Source organism: Fulmarus glacialis, unplaced genomic scaffold (genome assembly GCF_000690835.1).
Source record: "Fulmarus glacialis isolate BGI_N327 unplaced genomic scaffold, ASM69083v1 scaffold24652, whole genome shotgun sequence".
In the NCBI taxonomy this organism is placed as follows: domain Eukaryota; kingdom Metazoa; phylum Chordata; class Aves; order Procellariiformes; family Procellariidae; genus Fulmarus; species Fulmarus glacialis.
This window is the reverse complement of record NW_009196289.1, coordinates 35,398-59,463: the sequence shown is the minus strand read 5'-3', so window position 1 is coordinate 59,463 and position 24,066 is coordinate 35,398. Positions and strand designations below refer to the sequence as shown.

The following is a 24,066-nucleotide window of genomic DNA, read 5'->3' as shown; positions in this document are numbered from 1 at the left end:
TTGTTAGCCAATAGAAAAACAATGAGTATGCAGTTTAATTCTTTCAGCTGAGTTCAGTTGCACCTATTTTGTATTTACTGATGAGTTGTTCTTGAAAACCTACCTCCTGGCTTCTCTTTCCAGGAGAATGCACTTAAAGTTTCAGGGAGTTATTTCGTGTCAGCAGCAATGCATTTCTGTAGCTAATGACATAGACTTAAACAGTGTTTTCCTCGGACTACCTCACCTGTGCTGCAGGTCATGAGGAATATTCCTGTACTAAACAGGAATAGTCAAAGCCATGTCCCATATGCATAATTAAATTTAACATAAATAATGCAGGTTCAGTGATCTAGCAGTAGTGGAATTCATAAGACCACGATGGTTTTTGTCTGTCTCACCCTAAACGTTATTTAAAGCATGCATTTTTTTTCTCTTTAGTAGGTGGGAAGAATGAAAGGAAGGGGGAGTGAAAGGATGTTGAACCTTTTTGTTTGGCTGTATGATGGAAGGAAACAGGACAGAGAACCTCTGCAATAGATCATTCGGATGGCTTCAGCGACAAGAGAATGATGCTAAACCATGGCTCTGGAAACTTTCTAATTGCTTTTCTGCTGCTGAAAAGTCTTTGCCTTGCACTGCAAAAACGGTAATTCATTGCTTTACTAAGAGCGTAGTTGATATCCCGGTACAGAGCAGTATGACTAACTGCAGTGTTATTGCTGGCTAAAGGGGGCAAATGGGGAGGGGAGAAAGATGACACAGCAGTTACCGTGGTACGTACAAAATCTACCTGGGAATGTAAGGGCTTTAGTTGTGTTCACAGCTCTCTTGCCAATGTTGGTGAAAGCAGGTAAGTTGCTTTGCTTGACAGGCTTTACTCTCTACAGCTCTCTTTGGAATAATACAACTGACTGCTTAAAAAGTGTATGAGGCAGCTTCCTGAAAGCTCCATGAAGTTATTGCTGAAGAGTGGAGTAAGGAAGTAGTCTTCATGCTTCCAGATTTTTATCAATTTAGTTTGGAGGCAAATTTAGAATTTTCTGAATTATTACTATATCGTAGTTACAGCCAGTGTGGATACTGTTCTTCATGAATGTCTAATTTTTCCTTGTTTCTATTTCTTTAAATGTTCCTGTTCTGTAACTGTATATGATTTTATACATTTGAGATGCAAAGTGCTAAGGAATAGAAGGAATAGTACAACACAATGACTTACTTGAGCGAGCAAGCAAGCTCCAGCTGTTAAATAACACTCATTCATGCATGTTCAATCTGACTTTCAGTGAAAGACATGGGGGAAACAGATAAGCACGTATCCTGTTGTGTTGCTATTCTCATGCGTTGGGGGTTAGTAAGGGAGCTGCCATAAATTCTGGAATTTAACATATGAACCAGTTCCAGACAGATTTGTGGCAGAGTGTACTTTCAATTCATAAGATGTGGCATCAGGTAGAGAGGAATGGTTTTGAACTTGGATAATCAAATATTCATTACCGTGTAGTAGGAAATGCATTAAATTCCATTTGGAAAGTAAAAGTTGTTTCAAAGTACTGGCCTAAAGCTCTGGAACAGTGAGTTGTGTGCAGGTTAGCTCTACTGGCCTTGACTCTTCTGGTGCTTCTCATAACCTTGCTTAGTTTTCACTGCTGCCATTTTTAAAAAAAAAAAGTATTTTTGTCTATGCCTTTATGTCTGTACATCTTGTTATCTTAAATCAGAGTAGGCAAAAAGCACTTACATAGTTGTGAAAATTTACCCTTCTCTGTTCTCTGTTAGTTTACCTGCTTGATACAACTTCTAATTTTTTAAAGTCTTAGTCTTTTAATGCATTAATTCTAAAACTTTAATACAATTTTAAAGTCATTGTTCCAAGTAAAAGATGATTACTTATGTACCTCCAAACTGGGGTTTTTTCCTTTACATCGCATCCATCTATATTTGCACTTAAAAGAAATGAATCTCTTCTTGCTTTACAATTGCAGAGTCTCTCTCAGCCTTAGCCTAAGAGTTTTCTGCTTTTCAAATTCTGTTCTACAGACCCATTGCTATTTGGTTTATAGCTTTTTGGCTTTGTTGCTTCCGAAATCCACTGGTACCAATATACCTCAGGCTGGCACACATAACTGGCATGTTTCTTTTAATATTTTACATGTTCAGACAGTGAGGTAATAGTAATCATAAAGATAACACCTTTCAAAATTTCTGTTGTCGTCAAAATTGTAACAGTCTAAAAATGTGCTTGTTTATACTATAAAATTGTTGGTTTATTTATATATCTGAATATAACTGAGCTCTCACTTTCCAGAAAGATTACATGGAGAACAAGAAAGCTGCTGTAGAATTGAAGGATGCTTCATCTCCTCATAATGCTGGCTCTAAATTGTTTCCAGCAGTACCGCTTCCTGATGTTCATCCTCTTCAGCAACAGCAAATACAGCTTTCACCTGGCCCCAAAGTAAGCTGCTGTGCTCATGGCTCTGACTCTTCTTGTACTCCACAAATGCATTGTGGTGGTGGTGGTGGTAACTTGATTCACCCTGGCACAATATTAGACTCAAAAAGCACTGGGACGATTACTTGTCAAGTAGGGTCGGGATTTGCTTATCAGTCTGCATCTTCACTGAAGAACCCTCCAGCTAGAAGCAATTTGGCGGGCATTGCGAGTGAGTTCCCTGGTGTGTGCGTAGAAAACAGTGTATCTTCCTGTCAACATCTGCCCTGTTGTGGAAAACTCCATTTCCAGTCCTGTCATGGTAATGTGCACAAACTGCATCAGTTTCCAGCCCTTCAAAGCTGCACATCTTCTGGCTATTTTCCTTGTTCTGAATTCACAAGTGGGGCTACAGGCCACTTGGATGAGCATATTGCACAGTCGGAGCTAACATCACGTGTGTGCGCCAACCCTTTGCACCTAAACATGGCACCTTCAGTTTGTTTAAAGGGCTCTCACTACTGCAATGACTGCTTGAGCAAGGTTTGTACACATCGCATTTCTCATTCATTAAGCACGGCATATGGTTAATGTTGAAATAATGTTACTTGAGCAAAACGCTAGCTTCCACGGGTTGTAGCTTGCATCCTCCTAGTTGGTGATGCACAGTCCAGATGTACCAGATACCCTTTTTGAAGATGATCTCTTTTCTGAGGTAACATTCAGTTCGAGAAGAGAAAAGAGGCTATCACAATGTTTAGCTTACAGGGGATCTGTAATGTACTCAAGCAGAATTTTTACTAGATTTGAAAGACTGTTTTATCTTCTTGACAGCTTCAATTAAAATGTTCCATAGTAGTGACTCTGAGGAAAAGGCTAACAACAGTTAACATGCACCCTTGGGCAGCTGATCAATAAAAATCCATTTGTAAGTCAGGTGAAATGTCTGATGCTATAAGGATATTCAAGTGTTGTTTTGGTTTGATAGGTCTTAGTTCAGTCTTCCCAAATTTGTAATTTATACTTCAATACCAATTTGGTACACTTTAGAACTGATTAAAACTGTGGTTGGATTTTTAATAGGAATTTCAAGTGAAATAATATACCCAACTTTGTAAGATGTGTTACTTAAACTCCCGAATTTGAGTTTCCAATATGCAAGTGAAATGTCTTCATTTCAATAAACTAAATGGTGAACTCAGTATTGGAATTATGACCACTATTTTTATGGGGAGGGAGGTGATTCAACCTTCTACTCTTAATTGTGCTGATTTCACATGCTAGGTCTCTTTTTTTTTTTAGAATACATATTAGTACTTCTTAAAGATGGCATGTCTTGATGTGCAGATTTTAATAGAATCTTTCCTTGCATTTAGAAATCTAGAGCTAAGTATGCTAGGAAAGACTCTAGGACAGAAGCTTCCTTCATGCAGTGATACTGTTGTTAATTAACTTGTAGAGTACATCTGAACTTGCATTTGTTGCAGAAGAGAAACTGAGTGTTTCTAGCATGGAATAGTATTTGTTAATATTGTATACTAAATGAACATGTATTTTGAAACATTGTCCCAACAGCCAACTAGAAACAGCCTAGCTGATGCTGCTAAAATCTGGCCAAATATTCCTCCTCCAAGTACACAGACTGCACCTGTTCCTATCCCAATATGTAATGGCTGTGGAACCAAAGGAACAGGAAACGAGAAGAGTTTGCTACTGGCGAGCAGCCTTGGCAAATCGCCGCAGAAATATGGTAAACCACATTTGTTTGAAACTTGCACTTAGTGGATGTCCTCCTTAAATTCTGTTGCACCAGAAGAGTTCTCTTAAATTGCACTGTTCTCTGGAAACTTCTATAAAGTCATAGAAGACTAAACGGTTAAAAAAACCCAACTTGTTTCTGTTTTGCAAAATCATAACTTGGTTTTACCTATTTTGACTACGTAGTTGACTTACTGTATTGTTTGCATAGAGTTTTGATTTTTTACTTTTATGTTTTTTACCATTTTAAGAAGAAATTCTAAGGACTTGGAAGCTATTTCGTTCTGGTGGTATATAAAGAAATTATCTTCAGCCATACTTTGAAAAGCATTTTCTTAGTCTGTAGTGTCTGTTGTCGCTTCATATGAAGTAAAGGTGTAATGTTTATAGTTACAGTATAGCTTTTTTCGGTTTTCTTGAGAGGAAGATATTGTGTGAAATAATTACATGATCTTTCTACAGTGTTAGTACTGGTTCAATTACAAAATCATAGTTAGTATGAAAGTTATAAACTTAAAAAGTCATGGAAGAATAACAAATTGAATAGTTTTACTATTATTTTAAGAGTAGACCCATTTTTAGGTTTTTACAAAATGCAATTCCAGTGAATCTTCTAGAATAACAACTAGTCAACATATACCCAAACAAATGACATTTGTCTGCTGTGCTTAATTTTATATTCTCAGCTACCTTTAATTCTTAGCTTGTTTTTGACCTGTGAGGATTCTGTGTCATTCCTTATGTTTCTTTTCCAGTTGTTTGTGGGGATGGAGTGGGTGTATAATGTTACTTCAAAATTAAATGGATATTCAGAGTGCTAAAACACCAGAAACTTTATTTGCACTTCTTAGCCTGTAATAGCAAGAACTCTTAACCTCGCCCTTCTGCACTGTAGGATACCTTTGTGTTTGTTCCATACTGCCTTAATTTTCTATAATCACTGTCACTATACTGGTAATCTCTTCCAGTTTTGTTTAGATTCTTTACCTAATGCACACTGTAAATTTGAACAGCTTTCATGTTTCACTTCCGTTACTGATACAGCACCCGCTGGGTTTAGTGTGACACAACTTCAGACAATTTTTGTGGCACGTGCCACCTCAGCATGTGATAGCTTTTTTCTAAATACATTACTTGGTTGTTTGAGAGTTTAAAAGTAAAGCTGAAGTTGTCTTGCATCTTCATCTTACCAGTGACTAAATTTCTATTTAAGACTGATTTGAGGTATAAAGTTTCTCCCTTAAAGAGAAAACTTTGAAAACACCTGCTTTATTTTTTTAGATTCCTTAAGAAAATAAAACTGAACTTGCATTCCTGGGCATGTGTATATAAACACATAAATATAAAATGTATACAAATAAATGTATATAAATAAATAAATGTATATAAACACATTTATAAAACATAAGGCTTCCTTTGTACAAAGTTTATGTTAAGTTTAACATTTTTGGTATTTGGACATTAAAATGAGCTGTGTTGTTAAATCTGTACAGGGTCTCCGGAAGTTGCAATAACAGGCCAAGTTCTGGAAAACTTGCCCCCCATTGGAGTCTTCTGGGATATTGAAAACTGTTCAGTTCCCACTGGCCGTTCAGCTATAGCAGTTGTACAGAGGATTCGTGAAAAGTTTTTTAAAGGTCACAGAGAGGCAGAATTCATCTGTGTGTGCGACATTAGTAAAGAAAATAAAGAAGTTATTCAGGAGCTAAACAACTGCCAGGTATCAAAACAGCATCTACTTGGTGTTCTTGCTTGAGAGTTTGTGTACTGAGTGTGCTAGTAGTGATTCCTGTTCACTAAAGCTTTATGTTAGCTTCTGTGTTTTTCAGTGCATGAACTTATAGTTAGTTTATGGGTGGGGTCTTTAATGCTGAACTTCCTTGGTGTGATACTTTTTAAAACTGAAACTGCATTTCATTATATGTAGATTACTGTTTTAGCTTTAGTTTTAGTGTTCACAGAGGATTTTTATTTCATCCACTAATAAGTGGTGGTGGCATTTCTAGTGTTATCCTTCAAATCTGTGACTAAATCATTAACCTAAAATAACTATGATTCTGTGAACTTAATACTTTTTACTTTTGTTAGTGAATTCTGTGCTGATTAATGAGGACACTTGTAAATTAGTGGTATTGATTGGGGCAGCTTTAACACTACATGTTTTTCCATCAATACCTTTTGTTTCTTGGTATTTTTTTAACTTTTTGTGTAGGTTTCTAAGTCAGAAATTCCCTTCCCACCCCCTAAATTGCATATATAATAGCATGTTGACAGTTTATCTGCTTATGTGAGATAAAATGAATTGATAGTGAGTACTTGCTATATTTGTCACCCCTCTATTTCAAATGAGGGTTTATGGAATGTTTTTAAGGTATGTAAATTGTGATCTTTAACACAGAACAGCAGAAGTCATCCCTAAGACGTTGCTGAACAACTAGGGTTGAAGTTCATTGCTCATTAGAACAGTTTGAGATCCATACATGTTATGTTTCATGCATGTGTGCATTAATTTATGTGAATAAAAAGTGCATGTGAAAGCTTGTATTTATGTTAATTTTTAAAGAAATTAAATTTAAGCAAGCATAGTCCGCGTTCAAGCTTTCTCTTTAGAGCATATCTATGTATTTCCACAGGTGACTGTTGCACACATCAATGCTACAGCAAAGAATGCTGCTGATGACAAACTCAGACAGAGTCTTAGGAGATTTGCTGATACACACACTGCACCTGCCACTGTGGTTCTTGTGTCAAGTAAGTGTTTGTGGTACTCATCGACGGTGCAGAATTCAGTTCCTCTCTTCAATAATACTTTTGCACATGATGCTATTCTGCTTTCCAAGGGTTGTGTTTAGAATCAGCTTTAACTGAATTGCTCAAGAATTCTTAATAAGGTCAGTGGCAGCAAGGGAAAAGTAGGGACAGTAAGATGAGAATTTGGCTTAGTTAAATCAACATTGGAATCTGATGTCTTGTTGAGTGTCAGTAGGTATGTGTATAAATATTTCAGCAGGAAGCTAATAAAGTAAAACTCATTGAGTCTTCCTTATGGTAATCTTTCAGAATGTTTTGAGCAAAATGTATTTGATTTGTTTTTTGGTTTTGTAGCTGCATACTATGGAGTTAAATATGCAAGCCACTCAACTATTTATTGCTGTGTGTTGCCTTGGGTTTCTCCCTAAAGCTAAACAAATGTTTGTTATAGAAGTATACAGTACCAGTTGAATGCCTTACTGATAAATTGCTAGAAGTTGCTATTAAAAGGAAGCCCTTGTCTGAGACTGAATGCTAACTGCTGATTTAAATTATGTCTATTGAGAAGCCTTGTAGCTGTTGGTGCTTTTTCATTTGAAATTTTCAGTGATAAATACAACTTGTCAAGTGAGATCTGGGGTTTCATTTGTTTAATCTGATTTTTTTAAGCTTTTTCATGTGTTTCGTTGTTCATTCTATTTTTCTTTTTTTCTCCAGCGGATGTGAACTTTGCTTTGGAACTTAGTGACCTGAGACATCGACATGGTTTTCGGATAATTTTGGTACATAAAAACCAAGCTTCAGAAGCACTCTTACATCATGCTCATGAGCTTATTTGTTTTGAAGAATTTATTTCAGACTTGCCACCAAGGTTACCGCTGAAAATGCCGGTAAGGCTTTTAATTCTTAATGCAACAGACATTTCAAAGTGTGAACTTCCTTTTTTTTTCTGATTTAGGGGGAGAGCGGGCTGAAATTATGTGTGTTTTTTATGTTGAGACATGATGTCTGCTGCATATTTGACTGCTGTCTGTATTTCAGTTACTAATGCTCTAAGACTGAAAGAATTAAATAATAAAGGAAGAAAGTAATTAACTAAAAAAGTAAAATAGCAAGGTCACATTCTTATCGCTAAATATTTTATCAGATAACATATCTTACATACCTTTCTTTCACTGGCAGAAAGTTAGGGTAAGAACTTAGCTGTGCATTAAGACAGCTCTGTGATGCTTTCTTAACGGTTTTGAATGACTGTCTACTGTTTTCTTGGGTTTTTTGTCTTCCTGACGATTCCCTCTGGATTCACTGTGTTGTCTTTGCACAGCACTCATGACCTTTTCTTTCTTTGAAATAACTTCCTGAACTAATGTTCACATGCATGTGTAGAATATATAGGATTCTTGGGTTGCAAACAGTGATGCTTTCTTATCTGGAGAAGTGATCAGGTATTGATCCATTGATCAGGGACTCTGTAGTCTCTTCTAACTTTAAATTATATTGGAGATGGAAGCTTGAGGATCTACCTTGGTATGAGAGTTTTCCAAACAAATTGAATGCTGCAAAAAATGACGTGGGAGGCGGCAGGGGGAGAGCATGTGTCACCAGAATCAATGTAAAAATACTGGTTTTGAACAAGAGGGTATTCTGACATAATCAAGTTAAAAATCTTACTCCCTTTAAACAGGCATGCCATACTCTATTATATGTTTATAATCTGCCAACAAACAGAGACAGCAAAAGTGTCAGTAATAGACTCAGGCGTTTGTCAGACAACTGTGGAGGCAAGGTGCTGAGCATTTCTGGAAGCAGTGCAATTCTCCGTTTTTTAAATCAAGAAAGTGCTGAACGGGCTCGGAAACGAATGGAAAATGAAGATGTCTTTGGTAACAGGATTGTAGTGTCTTTTACTCCCAAAAACAAAGAACTTGAAACAAAAAGCTCCAGCTTTGTGGTAACTGAAAAGGTGAAATCTCCCAAAAAAATTAACAAGAACTCAAAGCTGTGCCTCCTCAACAAAGACTCAAGTGATCAGTCTTCTGGTACCAAAGGCTCTGCTGGGAGAGGATTCCAGATTCATGGATCTATTATCAAACCCACAAATGTTAAAAGTTTGCAGGTATTGTTGTTCTACCTTGTTTAGTATTCTTGCTTTTCCTCATGTTCTGAGGATTGCTTCTGTTATAGCTTTATCGTTAACTTGTCAGTCCTATTTAATGAATAACTGTAATGTATAGTGACATTCCCAAATGAGAATTGTATTCATCTGCTTGGAAAGCAGACAATGAATTTGAGGGTTTTTTCCCCTCCCCTGCCCCCTTTTTCTCAATTTGGAAATACTGTTGGTACTTATTGAGTCTCAAATCCTAGGCCAGTTTTGACTGTCTTAATGGTGTTTAGTATAACATATAGAGTGATCCACTTCGCTAGTTTTAAGGAAGGCTAGGGTATATCTACAATGTAGCAAAAATATTTCAACTAATTGACAGTTTACTATTTTCTGTCACAGAAAATCAAATAGTCCTGGTTATGAAGTGCCAGTGAAAATGCTGTTAAAGAAAAATTTGTCAGTTATTTAGGTTTCCATCATAAGGAAAGCCTCTGGCAAGGAATGTTGGGTACTCTTATGCTGACCTTTCATCTTTTTCATGTAGGAGCTGTGCGGCCTTGAGTCAAAGACCATCAGTAGAAATACTGAAAACCAGCAAGAACATTTAAGAGAACAAATTCCTTCTCCTCAGAGTAACTCTAATGCAGTGATTCCTGTGTCTCTGGCAACCAAAAAAATTGGAACGGGAGAACCATCCTGTAAAAGTAGTCAGAAGTATGTTTAAAAATAAAAAGACATCAATGTTAGCTACTTTTTTTAATGTGAATTCTGCAACATAATGTCTTTTCTTTTTCTTATATGTATTTGTAAATAGAAGAGAGACCTCTGCTTCCAGAAGCATTACCAATTCCCCTGTAGATAAAAAAGATAAAGATGAAACTGTATTTCAGGTCAGCTATCCCTCTGCATTCAGTAAGTTGACAGCCTCAAGACAACTCAGTCCTTTACTCGTGTCTCAGAGTTGCTGGTCATCTCGGTAAGTGTCTGTGTCTTATTTGGGAGGTGAAGTGAGACTTCACCAATATATACATTAATTATTGACAGCTGCATATGGAGTTGTGTATGCTAAGCACATTACTTTAATACACTGGTTTATGTGGAGGCAAAAGGAAACTGGTGATGCTGCATAACAGCTAACAGAGGGTGGATGTAAATATAAGATGGAGTGAACTCTTTTTCAGAAACTTGTTGCGTGGTTATTGTTTCCTGCAAACTTTGTCTTTAAAGCTTCTGAAAAATCTTCAGAGGTATTATAGATGTCTTACTCCTCTTAATTTCAGTGCCTTTGACATTCCCAGTAGAAATTTATCCAGGCCTATTAAATTCTTGTAGACTTAAATATCTGGCCTTTGCCAATTATTAAAATTATGTGAATGAATTTGACTTTTTTAATGTGTTAATAAGATAGTAGAAGACTTGGTGTCAAATGCATTATTAAATTGGGTGACTTTGAAACATAATATGAATGATTTCTGTCTTTCTCATAGGAAATACTTGTCTTGTTATGATTTGCTTTTGGTGAAATTTGTTTTGACTGCACACATATGTACTAGGAAAATACCTTCAAAGTGCTGTATTTGTGCACTTGACCTGTGTCTAATTTCTGATTAATTTTGAGATGTGTATATGAGAATTGTACAATAGCTGCTTTAGCTCATAAGTGTTTTTATTTTACCCAGGAGTATGTCTCCGAACCTCTCAAATAGATCATCTCCACTCACCTTTAATGTAGTAAGTCATACCAGTGGTACAGACTGCCCTGATCCTTTTGCAAATGGTGCAGACATTCAGATCAGCAATATAGATTACAGATTGTCCAGAAAAGAGTTGCAGCAAAACTTACAAGAAATTTTCTCAAGACATGGCAAGGTAAAGGCTAAAATACCTTTATTAAATCTGTTTTTTAAATGCTTCCTGTTTATGTATTTATGGACATGTTTGTGGTCTAGCTTTAAGTGAGTAGGAATGGAGAGCTATCCAAACATGACTTTTAACTTTGTTAAAAGGAGGTATTGTGTTTTTCCTTTAAAAAGATCAGATCATCACTTGCACTAGGTTCTTAATTGCCATGTGGTTTTCAGAGATCTGGTATTCTGAAGTTTTGTATATAAAATTCTTAGTAAGTGGCTCATTAGTCATGCAGGGAAGAGACTTAGACTTTAGCTGCATAACCTTTTTAAGCTGTAAAGCTGAATTCCTAATGTCAGCTTAAAAATCACAGTAAAAACTGAGTTTCTGTTTTGAATCAGAAGTGATCAAAAACAGACATGGAGACTGTGAATCAGTAAAAAGCAACTATGCAAGGAGAGGTCACTTCTGCAGCCATCCTATTTCTGTCTGATCTGTAGGTGACATTCTTCTGGCATAATCTTCCACATGGGAAGATGGTGCTTTTGTTAAAGGAATATTCTGGTCTTGCCTTGGCCAAGGCTCATTGCACTCAGTTCCTGTTTGCATTGTATTTGGCTCTTGGCCAAAGCAAGACTGTTACTCTCGTGTTGGCTTGCCTTGGGTTAATATTTTGTGATAAATGTATAAGGTGTTTTCTTCCTTTCAGGTAAAAAGCGTAGAGCTCAGTCCTCATACAGACTACCAGTTGAAGGCTACAGTTCAGATGGAAAATCTGCAAGAAGCGATCAGTGCTGTCAACAGTCTTCACAGATACAAAATTGGCAGTAAAAGGATCCAGGTCTCATTAGCAACAGGAGCTGCTAGTAAATCACTCTCTCTACTTAGGTAATATGCACTTTAGCATCTTCGTAATTGTTCTAGCATGTATTTAGTAGCTGAGAGATGATTTAAAATACTGAGCAAAGGAATGATAGGGAAATAAAGTAAAATCTGTCTTATGACCTGATGAATGCGTTAAATACAACTAGGCTAGTTTTCAGTTTAGCATTTTTACACTGCTTATATTTTAAGTTGCATCTGAAGAGACTAGATCTCTGTTTAATAGTTTAATAGTTTCACCACTACTCTTTCATAATACTGATATACCTTAATAACCTAGTTTGTGCAGCTGAGTTAAGATTACACTTGGCATCTTTGTTTCTTCTTTCCTCCAAGGAAGTGCATATGAATTTTCTCTTTGAGGATGGATACACGGTTTAAATGCTGTTGGTGTTTCTTTGATCTCCACTTTCTATATGGAGGATGATAGAGCTAGAGAGCTGATGCTAGTGAGAATACAAGTATCTTCTGTTTCCATTTTTTTCCTTGCTGAAAGCAAGCATTAGGAAAAAAGTTGTCTTCACTTTTTCGCAGAAAGCTCCAGTGAAAAATGGTGCTTGCAGTGTAGTGTTCTACAATTATGTACTACTGGCCATTGTATAATTTACAACTTTATTTCATTCTTGCCTTTTAGTTTATGCCTGTTCAAAGTTCTTAATGTAATGACCAGGCTGGTAACTTCTAATGCTGCAGCTTTAATGTTGCTTTTTATGGATGCTTGAAATCTTAGCACCACCTATGAAAGATGCAACTCCCTCAGAGACATTATCTAATGAGTTAGCAGAAATGTTACTGCTTGCACTCCCCTGATCTGAAGTGTCAACTTTTGTGGTGCTGGGATGGAAGGGAATACAATTTGTCCTGTTATATTTATAGTTCATAAACTGCATCTGTAAATGTCTCACCAATTTGGGCTGGAGACTAATAATAACAGATTCATTTTGTGCTAATGTTACAAAACTTCTTTTATAGCTCAGAAACGATGTCCATTCTGCAGGATGCACCTGCTTGTTGTCTGCCTGTGTTCAAATTCACGGAAATCTATGAAAAAAAGTAAGTTCTCAGTTGTCTTTTCTCTAGTACTTCTAAAAAGAATCTGATCTTGTGTGATTATTTACAGTGAACTAGAGAGTAACAGAATGGAGCGTTATGGGTTTTTTGTTGTTAGATGTTGCGGCATATTATCTATCCACAGGCAATGACTGTAATACTGGCCTTTCTTAGAGGGTTATACTTTCAGTATTTTACTTCATTTTTCTACATTGGGATAAATAGATTAGTTACCCTAACATTTTGCGTAGAATAGTTTCTAGCATATTCCTGTTTCTTAAACAAAACATGCAGATTACTGCATTCTCTAACTCTGTTTATAATGTGTATTTATTTCAATTTTTTCTTCTAGATTTGGGCATAAGTTAATTGTATCAGACTTATATAAACTAACGGATACTGTGGCAATCCGTGACCAAGGAAGTGGGTGGCTGGTGTGCCTTTTACCCAGTAGCCAAGCCCGGCAGAGTCCATTGGGATCTTCACAGTCACATGATGGTTCATCAGCAAACTGTAGTCCTATAATATTTGAAGAGTTGGAATATCACGAGCCTGTTTGTAAGCAGCATTGCCTGAATAAAGACTTTATGTAAGCTGTGTATAAAATACTATAAAATCTTACAAAATATTTGAACAGCATTTAACACTTACAGGTATATTAAAGTTCAGGTATATATGTTCGTATAGCTTGCTCCAGTCACTGTTTATATGTTACAAGAATAAGTCAGGCAGAAAATAGTGAGATGGCAGAGTGAATTTTCTAGGCAGTTCTCATGGATCAGTCTGTTCGGGTAAGATTATTGTATTCTAGCACAGTTGCCAAGATTGAATACCTCTTAAGCAGAAGCTGAAAGGTACACTACTTTCCTCTGGTTATTAGGAAGGTTATGCATACTAGGGATTTCTATTAGCCTGAATTTTATTTCGTAATTATAGCTGGAACTGATCATTCTTTGTTCTCCAGCTACATTTAGTAAGTGATTCATGCAGGGTTGAAGATTTCCTGAAGCCATATATTAAGTTTTTTGTTTTATTCAACAGCAGCCAGGTTGTGCTACTAGAGCAGTTATTAGGGGTTCACTGTTAACTGCCTGGTGTGTGCTGCTAAAACTTAATTTGAAAATTTTAATCTAATGATAATAAAAATGTGGTCTTCTAAATGTTGCTTGTCTTCTGGAAATTTGCTGTAGCTGTATTTTTGTGACGAAGAAAAGATGGAAGTTGCTTGTGACTGTACATAGTGGTATTGTCAGCTAGTAGTATATCGTATGCATATAGTTTAGTGTGTACTATGGGTGTGTCTGTGAGCACAGGCATACTATGCTAAAGCTATGTGTAGAATAAGCATGTAAACTTCAACCTCTTCTTTTTACAGTGAGCATGAGTTTGATCCAGATTCTTACAGAATTCCTTTTGTGATTTTGTCTCTGAAGACATTTGCTCCCCAAGTTCACAGTCTTCTACAGACACATGAGGGTACTGTGCCTTTACTAAGGTAAAGTATTTTAATTTAGGCTTTTAGTGTAAGGGCTGATAGGTTAAAGACTTAAAACTTTATTGATGGCTGTTGTAATGCTTTGAAGTTACCTGTTGTATAAAAACTCTGGTTCTTATGTGGTACGGTGGTATCTTTTATAGCAAATAAGTGCTTTATGAAATTGTTACTTTTTGAATTCTTGTTGAGCAAAAAACCCACACGCTTATTTAAAATGTGCATTTTATGAAGACTTCTGTAATGTGTTAGTAAGCTGTTGAAGCCTCTTGCTCAGGAAGTGTCTCAAAATAATGATATTTTTAGGACAATTGTTATAGTGGTATTTTAGTGTATAATGGAAGCTTTTTTTTCTTCCAAAGTTTTCCTGATTGTTATATGTCAGAGTTCAATGATCTTGAAATGGTGCCAGAAGGCCAGGGTGGTGTTCCTTTAGAACATCTAATTACGTGTGTTCCTGGAGTTAACATTGCCACTGCCCAAAATGGCATTAAAGTTATTAAATGGATACATAACAAACCACCACCTCCGACTACAGGTAAATATTCTATTTAAAATCTTTTCTCTGAACTAATCTTTCTGCTAAAAAATTAAGAGTAGTGTTAAGTAAACATCTTGTATAATTGTTCAACTTTTTATAAAGAGAAACTTTTAGCTTGAATGTTCATTTTTTCTCCTGTGCTCTAGCCTGTGTCATGAATAAAGTGCAGTTTTTAGTGGAAGACTATTAGTGAAAGGTTCAGTAATACAGTTTTTTTTTGTAGATCCTTGGCTTCTGCGTTCCAAGAGCCCTGTAGGTAATCCACAACTTATTCAGTTCAGTAGAGAAGTGATAGATCTACTTAAAAGCCAACCGTCCTGCGTCATACCTGTCAGTAAATTCATCCCAACGTACCATCATCACTTTGCAAAACAATGCCGTGTGTCTGACTACGGGTATTCTAAATTAATGGAGCTGCTAGAAGCAGTGCCTCATGTACTGCAAGTGAGTTATATGGCATTGTTCCTTTTAACTTGGGGAATTGTACTTGTATCTTCAACTATCTGAATTACTGGTTGGTATTGTATAATAGATGCTATGCAATTACCTAGCCCACCTTGAGAGAGGTGGTTAACTGAACCTTGGAGTGTAATTGTCTTCTTTCTTGATGTTGTTTTTGTTTTGTTGTTTTTATTGTCCCCACCCTTCCAAAACAACTTCTGGGGAAATTAACTCTTTATTTAATCTAAGCCTCTGGAATAAAGTTTGAAGCTGCTTTTAGCCTGTGGCTAGTGCTTGAGTAAAAGGTTTTAATTGTGCTGTTTCCTGTAAGAACACAGCAAATGCTGAGTGCTTGTAAGTTAGGCTGTGATGTGTAGCCTGTGACTTGAAGGACTTCTGTGTGAAGTGTCTGGTGGCCTTATGTTACTAAAAAGAAACACTATGGTCCCATTAGCTTACTACTTTGAACACCAGTTGGTTGTAAAATTTTAAAATAACCAATACAAATGTGCAACAGTTGCAATAGCACTCATGGAGGAAGCATTTCTTAATTTCTTGATGACATATGCCTTAGTACAGAAAGTGTATGGCTTCATGAGGCCGCCTTTCCAAACACTGTTTGTATTATATCCTTTATTTCTAGCCTGCCTATACTAGAACTGGCTTCTAAATATCTTGCAAAAGAATTTACTGAGGATGCTAGATGTGAGTGATCAAATAAAATTTTCTTTCAGATTCTTGGTATGGGTTCCAAACGCTTGTTAACTCTAACACACAGAGCTCAAGTGAAGCGCTTTACTCAAGACTTACTGAAGCTTCTTAAATCCCAAGCCAGTAAGCAAGTTATTGTGAGGGAATTCTTACAGGCTTATCACTGGTAAGTTATCTTTAATGAAACAACAACTGCAGGTCAACGGTGGTTTTAAAACCTAGTGCAAGAGGAGTCAGCACTTTAAATCTTGGTGCAAAACTGTGACAACTATATTGCCTCTTCATTGTGATGTGGAAGTTCAAAATTCTAATGAAAACAAAAATTAAAAGCTCTCTGGCAGACTTCACTGCTTCCTTTAGTGCTAGGTTCATTTAACTTTATTGGAGTTTGAAATGGGTTATTGTATTTCATTAGTTCTCTTTGAAGCTATGGCTGCAAGGTTGGATTTAAGCAAGCAGGTCGTTGCGCATTAACATGAACAATAAAGGGAAAATTTAGTGTTAGGCTTTCTTTAGAGGGAGTATAAAATAAATAGACTGATTGTCAATAGATACTCTTATACTTTAACTGCATCTAGTAATGGCACAAAAATGAGGCGTAATACTATCTCACAATTGCCAAGGAAGAACGTTCTGTTCTAGCATGGTAAAAATAAGGGGTTTTTTTTGAAGAATGCTTTCCTTAATGTGAAGATAGAAAGAAGTACTTAATGTGCTTTGAGGAAACCATAATATCTTAATGCTACATGTGGTCTACCTTTGCATGTGTGCACTATTGTGCTGCATGTGCCAACTGCTCCGTTTTGGGAATGCACGCTTCTACTTAACGTTTCCACTATTGGCAAAAACACATTATTTGTTGTTTCTAAATCTACTAAATGTGCATCTCCATTGTAGTCAGCTCTGGCCACTTCTTGAATAAGAATGTGAAGTGTTCTTGCTTCTGAGAGGTTTCTGTCGGGGAGGTGGAGAGAGTAAAATAGCTTTTAATATATTACGTAGTATTGTGAACCTTAATATGGTCTTTTCCAGGATGTGGTCTCTGCCTTCTCTTGAGACCCAATCTTGTTTAAGAAGAGCATATGTCTGTAACTATTAAGCAAATACAGACTGTTGAAAGTGTGGCCATATGGAACTGTAGAACATAATTACATTTTCTTAAATCACTTAAAATCTGAGCTTGAAAAAATGTTACTTTATATTGTCACTTACCACGACTAGTTTGAGGCTTCCACTGGTTGGTATATACAGCTTTCTTCCAGTGTCATGTTGGACCATCAGCGTATCTTGTTTTTCTGGTTAGAATGGATAGATAACTTGAATTAATAATACTTTTTCCCTTTGTTTCACATGCTAGTATTATTGCCAGTATGAAAACTATGCCTTTTTTAGTATTTGAGGCTTATTCTCTCAATTTACACATTTTTTGCCTACACAGCATGCATTAATACTTGTATTATACAATTTTCTAAAACTTTCAGGTGTTTCTCTAAGGACTGGGATGTTACTGAGTATGGAGTGTGTGAACTGGTTGATATTATATCAGAAATTCCAGATACAACCGTCTGTTTGTCACAGCAAGACAATGAAATGGTAATTTGTATTCCCAAAAGAGGTATGTCCATGTACATGTTTTTTTACTGTTGCCAAATTCTTTGACTATTTTAAATCTGTACTAACTAAAGTATATAGGAGTGACTTGGATTTTTTGTGTTTCTAGCTTTGTAACTAAGTTACAGACTTCTAGCAAATAAAGAATTTGTCACAGACGGGAAAGCAGGTGGCAAAATACATAAAATAATGTTACTACTTCTGCATGTAGTTAAACTTTTTGTGGAATGATTAGAGTGGGTTGTTTCCACACAGCAAAAATACCAACATATTTGGCTATTTGATATCTTCTAAAGTGCTGATCACGTGATTACTTTGGACTTTAAACACATAAGCTTAGTAAAGGGCTTCAGTGGTAGAAGAAAATAGTGACCTGGTGTGATATGTGATTAAGCTGAAAATCAATCACCATATTTTCTTACTATATTGTGTTGCATTTTGTGAGTGTGTTGGTACATAAAATTAAATGTTTTTTAATTTTAGAACGTACACAAGAAGAAATTGAAAGAACCAAGCAATTTTCTAAAGAGGTAGTAGACTTACTGCGCCATCAACCCCATTTTCGAATGCCCTTCAATAAATTTATTCCTTCTTATCACCACCACTTTGGTCGTCAGTGCAAACTTGCTTACTATGGTTTTACAAAACTACTTGAACTCTTTGAAGCCATACCAGATGTCTTACAAGTAAGTTCTAACATCCTAAGCTGTACTAAAGCATTTTTCTGAGATTTATACAACTGTTTCAGCAGGGGTTATATTTCTCATTAACTTTAGTGTGAGTTATAAACTGTGCATCTGTAATGTTAGGCACCTGTACTTAAAGTCTTTGATGTAGCTATTTCGGTAAAATGGTCCAAGTTTTTTAGCACATTCAGGCTAAGTTTGTTAACAAATTCAAGCTTTCTAAATTGGATTACACTTAAAAATTCAGTGCGTCAAAATTAGAGGTAAGTTTTTAAAGCAAGTTTAACACAACTTTAATGAAAAGGTTAATAACTATTTAATTGCCTATTTTGTTGTATTTCAGAAATTACATAGTTTTGCTTGCTATATAGATATCTTTTGAGGTAGCTGAGCCCTGCTACATAGGAAATGATTGGCTGCAAGCACTGAATTTTAGTTGCAGATTACACTTCTTTCATCCAGACTGGGTAAATAACTTTAACACAAAGTAATTTGTGTTTGTAGGTATTGGAATGTGGGGAGGAGAAAATTCTCACGCTCACAGAGGTGGAACAAGTCAAAGCAGTTGCTGCCCAGTTTGTTAAACTGCTGCGGTCTCAGAAAGACAACTGCCTTATGATGACTGATTTACTGACAGAGTACAGTAAAACATTTGGATACACACTGCGTCTTCATGACTATGATGTGAGCTCAGTTCCAGCTTTAATGCAAAAACTTTGCCATGTTGTAAAGGTAATCTTTTATCTTTGTAGTTTATCCCTCTAAAATGTATGTAATGTTGTGTTAGGGAATTTTCTTAATTTACAGGTCTCAGTGTGCTTAATATGGTACTCTAGAAACAATATTTCATTAAGTTGGGGAGGGGGGGAAATTCCAAAAGGATTTTAAATGTAGTTTCTATGTTCCTATGATGTTCTCTTTGTTCTTTTGTAACCTTTCATGCTTTTTTAGCAAATAAGTAAAATATTGTATTATAGTACTTAATTTAACAATACAAACTGTTTTTTTCCCACCTGACTTCTAACTGTGTAAAAGCAATCATTTCCTGGTAACGGTAGTAGTTATCAGTCTCCTAATGTTTTATATTCCTAATTTTTTGATCTATGGTTTGAGGCTTTGACTCTGAATGTTAATACATAAATGGTCTTACATGTCAGTGGAAAAGAAAGGTTACATCTACATGGACATGGGCGTACTGGTTTAGTTGCTCCAATTCTGTTCATTTAGCAGCTGGTGTTCAGGCTGGAGCTCAGTCAGGTCCAGCTGGCTTGGAACAAAGAGTAAAATCATGTCTACCACATGGACAGAAACCGCTACGCAGCTTTTGTGTATTTAAAGTAAATTTTTCCATGTAATAAGCTTTTTTTATCCTGTGTGCTTTTGGCTAGCGGAGTGTCAGATGCTGGTATGTAATAGCAGAGACAGCTGTGCTCAAAAAAACCCCAGTTACACAACTTATTTATAAATTACTCTTCCCTATCCCTAACTTCATTCCCAATTCATTTTTCTAGGTTGTTGACACAGAGTCTGGCAAGCAAATTCAGCTGATAAATAGAAAATCTCTGCGGACTCTGACTGCCCAATTGCTAGTCTTGTTGATGTCCTGGGATGGAACATCCTTTCTCTCTGTTGAACAGCTTAAACAGCATTATGAAACAATCCATAGTACTTCGCTTAATCCGTGTGAATATGGTTTTATGACCTTACCTGAACTCCTGAAGAGTCTCCCTTACTTGGTTGAGGTATGTAAGCTCTTTTTCCTTTCTAATGTTTCATACTTTGAAAAGACATTGTGACTGGAGTATATGGAAGTATGCACTCTTAATTCTTTCTCTTTTCTTTCCCTAATAGGTTTTTACCAATGGTGCAGCAGAAGAATATGTGAAGCTTACAAATCTGTATATGTTTGCAAAGAATGTAAGGTCCTTACTTCACACTTACCATTATCAGCAGATTTTTCTTCATGAGTTCCCAGTAGCATACAGCAAATACACAGGAGAAGTGCTGCAACCTAAAGCATATGGATGCAGTAACTTAGAAGAGCTCTTGGGAGCAATTCCACAGGTGAGAATAATTCTGTTTTGCACAATTACATTGAGATTTCTGCATGGATTAAAAATAGTTACACAACTGTGGTTTCTGTTAATTGGTGTGAATTACCCAAATAATTACCTCTCCAAGGAGGTTTATAGCAGTTGTATTTTTAATAGCTTCTGAGAAATCTGGTCTGTGTAATAAGAAAAAGAAAATAACTACTTTTTTACGTGTTTTGGTCAAATTTTGCTTAAGAACTGTTCCTGGTGAGGCCGCAAACATTCTTGGCATCCTTATCAAGTGAGATAATTGATTTCTGTCTTGGATGAATGAACAACTGTACAGTACTGAAGCTTCATTTTGATCACAAAGTGCCACATAGTGGAATTTTGTTGTGGCATCTTCTTGTCGTCTACATGTCCTAAGTGCTCTGGGATAATTTTGTGACCCAGTTTATGGCTAAAGCTTTCCTTTAAGTAAATTAATCTTTCTGGAGAGTGACAGAATGGAATTTCGCAACTCCATGTTTAAACATATAGTTTTCTTAATATGTAGTTAGTACACTTTCTAGCCCTATAGTTTGCCTTTGGCATCAATTATTTTGAGACAGAGCTTTTACTTGGGTAGTATAGTACAAATTAACAACGTGATTTAGTTTACTTTTAGAAATAATGTCAATGCAAGGCTGGATGAAAGGCAGTGAGTAAACTGCTTTAGTCTTTGAGCTTGTATGTGCTGATGTTTAATTCTGCTTTGTTTTTTTTTCCTCTGTAGGTGGTCTGGATTAAAGGACATGGTCATAAGAGAATTGTGGTACTAAAGAATGATATGAAAAGTAAGCCATTTGAATTTTGAGCAGTATCTTAGTTTCCTTTTTTCTTTTTTTTAAGAGGTGACTTGAGTAAACGAACCAAATGAACTTGCCTTTTTGTAGCTCGTTTTAGCTCACCTAGTTTTCCCCCTGCTGATCATGTGGATGATCATGGAAATCAACTTGCTGACAATAATGGACATATTATGGAGGCCCCAGGATCCACTTCATCAATGGAACTAAGTCTAGGAACACCTAGCAATGGTAATGCAAAATTGGTTTATGTAAGAAATTTATTGTCTTAGGGGAAATAAGCAGAGTAATCAAAGCAGCACGGGGAAAGCTGTGTGAGTTAGTAAATCTGAACTTCTGTAGAAATGCTTTATGGCTTGAAAGCTGTTGAACTTCTCCCAAAGTATATAGTTAGGCATGTGTCCTCTTGACAAGGGTGGCTGTTGTCCTCAGCTGTCAGTGTGTGTATATATACATATATAGCTGCTAGAGTACTGTTTCCCATGGATTTTAGTAGACATTTAAGTCTATAAGCATAAAGCTAATGAGAAAAGATAGTAGCAGCTTCTGCTAGGAATGTCTCCTGTATTTTGATGAGAATATAGTGCTCTTTTGTGGTGTTTATGTTGATTTTGTGTTGTTACTTATTTGCAAATAATAATGGCAGTCCTGTTGATATAAATCTGTCTCCAAATAAAAATAACTGGGAAATGGTGACCTCATAGTTGATATCTTGCTGAGGTCTCCAATTCTTTTACTATCTGCAGGTTGGAGAACTTGTGGAATGGTTCTTGAGTTGTTTCAGAAGTCTAGGCTTGTCCCTTTTAATAAGGGCAAGTCACTTTTTTTATTTTGAAACTTTGAGCTTAACTTTCACATGTCAATGTGTTAGTACATAAATAGTTGATAGGATATTGGTATGTCTGCAGGGGCGTTGTCTGCTAACTAGCCCTTGTCTGTTAAAGACTGTTCCTGTAGGACTTGTTTCCTCAGCTGCTCTTCTATTACTCAAGTTTGGCAAATACCAGATTTTATTACAGAGGGTATATTTACTCAGGCAAGCAATAGGTTTAACATACTATTGCTTTGTCTGCTGCAAAGTAACTCTTGAATGAACTCTTGATCCAGCAAAGTAACTCTTGAATGAATCTGAGATTAGTTAGCATTAATAAAATTAGTTTGATACTAGTATTTCAAATACGGCATAGCTCTCAAATCCTCAGAATCGCATCTCAAGACTTTACATTTACCAGCTCTGAAATAGTAACACCTTCACGGTTTACAGATACTTTGAAAGATGTTCCCTTATTTTTGTAGTTTCTTATCAAACTGAGCAAGAACTTCTTTGCCTCACAAATACATCTCCTGTTGACCTCTTGTGTGAGCCAGTTCCCTCCTGCCTCCCATCCCCGCAACTGAGACCTGATCCAGTGGTTCTTGAGTCTGCAGACCTCATTCAGTTTGAGGAACGCCCTGCACCTCTCTCTGGTAAGAGTTTGCTTGCCTATGTTGTATTACTTATGGATGATAACTCATACATTTGGAAAATAAAGCATCAAACAAATGGTTGATTGTATAAAGTTCCATTTAAATACATAAATATATATATCGCACAATGGGATGTGTTGGAAATGCAGGTGGCTTTCATCAGAAACTCTTGAGTACTGACCATAAGTACCCTACTGTGATTCTCTAGGGTGAATTTTTTAGGGATCTTATCCACCACTAACATTGCATTTTGCCAGTGTGTAGCAACCTTTTCACCACAGTAATTTCATAGTGCTTTTCTGAGCGCTGAGAGATTTAATGTGTGAGAATTAAATTAAACCTTCTAAATAGTACATGATGCAGACAGAGCCAGAAGCAAACACTACATCAGCTGCAGAGGTGAACATGACACATCTTCTGCCTTCAAATCAGGCTGACGAGTTCTTTTTAAGTATTTTGTTTCCTATTATCAGAGAAATATTCTTTATTTTTCAAGAACAGAGCATCAATAAACTGAGTTGTCTTATTTATTTTAGAGATAATGATTTTAACGGAAGAGGAAAAACAAAGAATTGTTACCACAGCTCAAGAAAAATTGACCTCTGGTTCTGTGGTATCTAACACCACAGAGGGTGCTTCAGTGCCTCCCTGTCAGTCCTCTGAAACCCAACTGAACAAGGAAGCAATGGACAGCCCAGCCAAAAAGCAACACAAAAACAAGGTGAAATTGGCAGCAAACTTTTCACTTGCACCTGTAACCAAGCTTTAACTCTTTCTTTTTAGTGTGAAAGACCTATGGACTCTGCACAAAGTAAAGCTATTTGCTAGCCCTTATGTATTTTAATGAAAGGCCTAGAAGAATTAATTTGTATTTAATGTATTCTGTGAAGATTTTGTTCCTTTTACACTGAACACAGCTGTTAGCAGAGCAGATTTTTTCTATTATTTTGAAAAAAATTCTGGCATTCGTTAAATTATTCTTAAATTTTACAGGTTTTCATAAATGTGTGTTCAGTAAAAGCAAAATATTAATTCAACTAAAATGGAACAGGTTTTATTTTCTTTAAGCCTCGGTGGTGTAATCATACGTGTAGCATATTGTATTCTATAGGCTGTTGCTTACTGGTATTGTTTCAGACAGTATTAATAAAATGCATGATCTGTCTTTCAAAAGCCTGTTGAGAAATTTTAACTCGCTGACCTGAAGTGACAAGAGTGAGGGAGTTGATTGTACTCCAGAGGATAAACTTGTTCTCTGACCTTTCAGATGACTTGTAACTGCATTGGAAATTCTTTTGTCTAAAGACGTCTGTAGAAGATTATGTGGATATTTTGTAAAACTTGTTTTAAATGTTTTGTGTAGCTTTCAGTTCCATTTAGGAGCTTTCTAGGACATGGATGCTTTAAGCTTCCCTTTTATATTTAGTTCC

At 36.3% G+C, this 24,066-nt stretch overlaps 1 protein-coding gene across 1 annotated transcript; it reads left to right on the top strand.

Annotated features, from left to right (window-relative positions):
- The first annotated feature begins 418 nt into the window (after positions 1 to 418).
- KIAA0430 (KIAA0430 ortholog) lies at positions 419 to 23,698 on the top strand. The gene is made up of 26 exons (XM_009572165.1): positions 419 to 628; positions 2,288 to 2,956; positions 3,989 to 4,163; positions 5,665 to 5,891; positions 6,805 to 6,922; positions 7,640 to 7,812; positions 8,607 to 9,038; positions 9,574 to 9,743; positions 9,844 to 10,005; positions 10,709 to 10,898; positions 11,587 to 11,765; positions 12,732 to 12,812; positions 13,162 to 13,398; positions 14,185 to 14,304; positions 14,664 to 14,839; positions 15,066 to 15,286; positions 16,018 to 16,160; positions 17,476 to 17,609; positions 18,089 to 18,291; positions 18,796 to 19,023; positions 19,803 to 20,033; positions 20,143 to 20,355; positions 21,100 to 21,160; positions 21,260 to 21,400; positions 22,466 to 22,636; positions 23,173 to 23,698. Exons 1-26 carry the CDS (start codon positions 482 to 484, stop codon positions 23,403 to 23,405), a joined length of 5,235 nt encoding a protein of 1,744 aa, XP_009570460.1. The 5' UTR covers positions 419 to 481; the 3' UTR covers positions 23,406 to 23,698.
- Positions 23,699 to 24,066: the final 368 nt, after the last annotated feature.